The 4,808-nt window shown below is 41.6% G+C and overlaps 2 protein-coding genes across 2 annotated transcripts in view; both read left to right on the forward strand.

Annotated features, from left to right (window-relative positions):
• HELRODRAFT_173976 (hypothetical protein) overlaps positions 1-2,902 on the forward strand; it is a gene marked incomplete at both ends in the record, with an annotated part of 5,059 nt that extends 2,157 nt beyond the window's left edge. Inside the window, 4 exons of the mRNA XM_009020538.1 lie at positions 353-607; positions 675-819; positions 898-1,129; positions 2,590-2,902. Coding sequence (XP_009018786.1) covers positions 353-607; positions 675-819; positions 898-1,129; positions 2,590-2,902 — 945 coding nt within the window. The remainder of the gene's footprint in view (positions 1-352; positions 608-674; positions 820-897; positions 1,130-2,589) is intronic.
• Positions 2,903-3,180: 278 nt separating this feature from the next.
• HELRODRAFT_173977 (hypothetical protein) overlaps positions 3,181-4,808 on the forward strand; it is a gene marked incomplete at both ends in the record, with an annotated part of 2,589 nt that continues 961 nt past the window's right edge. The window contains 2 exons of the mRNA XM_009020539.1: positions 3,181-4,151; positions 4,465-4,604. Coding sequence (XP_009018787.1) covers positions 3,181-4,151; positions 4,465-4,604 — 1,111 coding nt within the window. The remainder of the gene's footprint in view (positions 4,152-4,464; positions 4,605-4,808) is intronic.

Genomic DNA, 4,808 nt, shown 5'->3' on the forward strand with positions numbered 1-4,808 from the left:
TACATACATACATACATACATACATACATACATACATACATACATACATACATACATACATACATACATACATACATACATACATACATACATACATACATACATACATACATACATACATACATACATACATACATACATACATACATACATACATACATACATACATACATACATACATACATACATACATACATACATACATACATACATACATACATACATACATACATACATAACGACAAATCAAAGTGTTAATCCATTTGCTACTTGATGTTTGACGGTTCAGTGTCACTCATCATGTTTTGGTTTTAACATACATACATACATACATACATACATACATACATAGCTGACGGCCGTGCTGAAATGTGTACCGGTGTACGACCATATCCCTAAGCCATGCAGGGAGAAGTTCGCATATAATCTGAACGCCTTGCTGACGGCTGTTTGTAATGGCCCTGGTGACCCGGCTCACTGGGTTAGACTCCACCGTTTTGTCCCATACGTCTTACAGAAGACTTCCAGAGGGGGTCGCCGAGTCAACCAGGGCAATCTGGTCAACAAGCGTCTAAGCGAATATTCAACTATTGGTCTTGAAACCCTGGTACTGTGGTTTGATGGGTTCAATAATGCCAAATCACAAAAGCAACGTGTCATCTTGTATTGAACAGGGAAACCTGTCCTCGGTTGTCAGACTTGTCTGTTCGCCGGAGGGCCTGGCGGAGAGCTCGCCAGCCACTTTCGATAAATTATGTTCCATCCACCCAAAAATTGCGGTGCACAGGCGGGTCTTTCCCGCATTGACACCAACGGCTGGTTGCGTTTCTCCCGCCGAGGTGCTGAAAAACGTTAAATCAGCAGGGAATTAACATACATACATACATACATACATAGCTGATGTATTGGTCTTGAAACCCTGGTACTGTGTTCATGTACACAGTACCAAGGATTCAAGTCCGGTACTGTGTACATTCAAAAACGGTTCTTCTGGAGGCCTAGATGGCCTACGACCCCAGCACCTTAAGGATGTTTTTTCAGGCCCCTTGCTAATTGACGACACACTGAACTCCTTAACTCAATTCATTAATTTGATCCTATCTGGAGCTTGCCCACTCTCCGTCCGCCGGTTCGTTTTTGGAGGCCGGCTAATAGCTTTAAATAAGAAAGACGGAGGGGTCAGACCGATTGCGGTCGGGAACGTTTGGAGGAGGTTGGCCGGCAAATGTGCCTTGGCCCTGGTCGTGGTCGAACTCAAGACCAAATTCTACCCGACTCAGTTGGGTGTCGGGATTAAGGGTGGCGCTGAGGCCGCTGTTCATGCAGTTCGAAGATTGGTCACCGACCTCCTCGATCAATGGGGGTTTCTGAAACTGGACTTTAAAAACGCCTTGAGAAGAGACTCGATGTTGGAGGCTGTCAAACTTTTTGCCCCAATTTCTATAATTTTTGCCATTCTGCCTATGGCGGAGTCTCTTCTCTTGGCTACCACTCTTGGGTTGTAGAATCGTCCGAGGGGGTACAGCAGGGTGATCCCCTTGGTCCTTTGCTGTTCGCACTAACTCTTCATCCACTCTTAGAGAAAGCTTCGTCCACTTTCGTTTGCGATTATCTGGATGATATCAGCATTACTTCGGACGGCCCAACTCTGGCCGATAACTACGAATATTTGAAGCATAACTCCGCTGCAATTGGTTTAGAGTTAAACATTAAGAAATGCGAACTTCACTGCCAAAGTTTATTTCAGGTGCCACATGCGCTGGCTGGAATACCCAGAGTTGGTGCATCAAAACTGAGTTTTTTGGGCACACCCTTGGTCGAGGGCGATTACCAAATAAAGTTTTTTGACCAAAAGCTCTCTGAGCTTAAATTCGCCCTGGGTCGTGTTTCCTGTCTTTCGGCCCATGATGCCTTGACTATTATCCGCAATGCCCTCAGTTTGCCCAAATTGATGTACTTCCTGCGTACATCCAAACACATTGACTCTTCTAAATTGGGCAAATTTGACAGAGCCCTGCGCACCGCCCTGTCGTCGATTTGCAATATTCAAGTGACCGACAGTGGTTGGTCTCAGACTCAGCTGCCGGTGCGATTTGGTGGGCTGGGGTTGCTTAGCGTGGTTCAGCTGGCTCCTGTTGTTTATAATTCTTTTGCCGCTGCCACTTTCGACCTGCAGTTTTCCCTGCTCCACCGGTTTTTCCGTTGCCGCAATATTCTTCCCCCGTGTAAGCCCCGGGGGACCGTACGCACGTCCAAATTTTGAACGAAGAATATAAAAAAATCTTTCAAAATTTGTTGTCTTCATGCGGCGACGACTTTTCTACCGCTCGTTTGTTGGCCATGTCCAGCGTTGCCAGCTGCGGGTGGTTGAGATTGTGGCCCAACACCTCTGTGGGAACCAGGCTTGACGACGAGTCTGTGAGATTTGCCATTGGCTTCAGACTTGGCCTGGATTCAAAATAAATACACGTGCCGATGTGGCGCTGGGGCGGACGAGTTTGGGCACCACGGTTTGGTTGGTCGCCTGGGTGGGGGCCGTCAACTACGTCACTCAGCATTAAACGACTACATTTGTCGGCTCTTCTCCAGTAAAGAATGCGGTTTGGCCGCGGCCAGGGCAGCGGACGAGAATATAAAAAAATATGGGAACGCCCTCCCCTCGATGGAATTCTTGCCAATATGTATCGAGGTTCTCGGCCCGATGGACCCCATCACCCTTAAATTTTTTAAGGAAATATGCAAAATGATCAGCGTCAGATCAGGCGACAGCAGGGAACATCAGGCGACATGCAGGAACATCAGGGAAGATCAGGCGACATGCAGGAACCGCTGCTTGTTGCAGCGGTTCCTGCATGTCTGTGTGCTTGAAAATATCCAACTGAATGCCGACTTGTGCAATTAACGACAAATCAAAGTGTTAATCTATTTGTTACTTGATGTTTGACGGTTCAGTGTTACTCATCATGTTTTGGTTTTAACATACATACATACATACATACATACATACATACATACATACATACATACATACATACATACATACATACATACATACATACATACATACATACATACATACATGTCGGTACGATGTCGCGAGCGGTTTGCATTAACGAGTTATTGTGTTATTTATTTAATAATTCTGACAAAATTGACGATGCGGAATTCATTTACGAAATAATGGATTTCTACAATTGTGAAGATATTAGAATAGCAAAAAAAATACTTACCAGCGATCTAGATGCGTTAAATCTAGAAAAAGATGATAAAATAAAGCCAAACAGTTCTGGAAACTCTAAAAAGGACAAGGTTAGTGATTTAATACTAACAATAAAAACAATTCTGAGCAACAAAATTGAAAGCAAATTGCCTCAGTATGCTGCTCTCAACCTTTTTAAAATTCCAAGCTCAAAAAAAGCTAAATTTGAGTCAATTCTTGACGAAAAGTTAAAAAAATTAGAAGAACTATTTATTGAAGAAAGAAACATCTTCCGAGAAATAGTAAATGATGCGGCTATTAACAATAGCCCAAAAGTAGAAAGAAAGCAGCAATCCGATTGCAAGACCGAATCGAGCAAGCAATCTGACTGGTCAGAGATTGTAAAACGTAAAATTAAAAAGAGCTCAAATGTTCAACACGTGGCGAATGTTCAACACGTGGCGAATGTTCAACACGTGGCGAATGTTCAACACGTGGCGAACATCAACATGTTGAAAACAAAGAAAAAAACACACAACACTAACATAGCAAATATGAAAACAGTTATAGGCACCCAAACTGATAAACAAACAAATTTGAAAGCGATGAAACCTTCGCCAAAAAGAAAAGTTTTTTACGTTGGTCGATTGGACCAACAATGCACTGCAAAAGAGTTAAGCGAACACATAAATGGATTGAAAATTGAGGTGCTTGGTTGCTCAGCAATCATAAACTCAACTTTTAATCGCCGCTCAAAGCAAGCTACAACATCGATCAACACACAAAACACGAACTCTGACAAAATCGATGTTCAACAGACAAGCGCTGCATTCAGAGTTTGTATTTATGAAACAGACTCAGGTGAGTTCATGAATGCAGAAAACTGGCCAGACCAAATCATCGTCCGCGAATGGTGTTTCAATGATCCGTCGGCAAATGTTGTCAATGACCTGTCGGCAAATGTTGTTTCAACTAAAAATAGCAATGAATAAATACTTCATAGAAGAGAATCTCGAAGAATCAAAATATTACACTGTAAAAGAATTATCTAACATAATAAAATTGAAGAATAAAATGAAAAACAATCACCTACCAATCATTCATCTGAATGCTCGAAGTTTGTTTCATAAATTATTAAATCTAGAAATCTTCTTAAAACAATTCGACGACTTTTTCAAAATTATAGTAATATCAGAAACGTGGTTGAACAATGAAACAGTTGATTTAATTAAGTTAAATAATTACAATTTTGTATATAAAAATAGAAAAAGCAAACGAGGCGGAGGTGTTGGTGTGTTCATAAAGCATGACATCAAATATGTTGTAAATGATAACAGTGCATTTGATGATGAAAATGTCGACGTTCTCTGTGTGGACATTGAATCGGGGCATGCTTCACCTAGGGGTGTGCTAAAAGTTATCGCGATATACCGCCCACCCAATTATAAATTTGAGCCTTTTTTAAATAAAATCAATTTGATTTTACACGCCATCAAATCCGCCGACAAAACTGTTATAGTGGGCGACTTTAATGTTAATTTATTGGACAATGATTCAAATGATTCTAAAGACTTTCAAAATCTACTATTTTCATTTTGTTTCTCGCCTT

This window comes from Helobdella robusta (assembly GCF_000326865.2).
Source record: "Helobdella robusta unplaced genomic scaffold HELROscaffold_28, whole genome shotgun sequence".
Lineage (NCBI taxonomy): Eukaryota > Metazoa > Annelida > Clitellata > Rhynchobdellida > Glossiphoniidae > Helobdella > Helobdella robusta.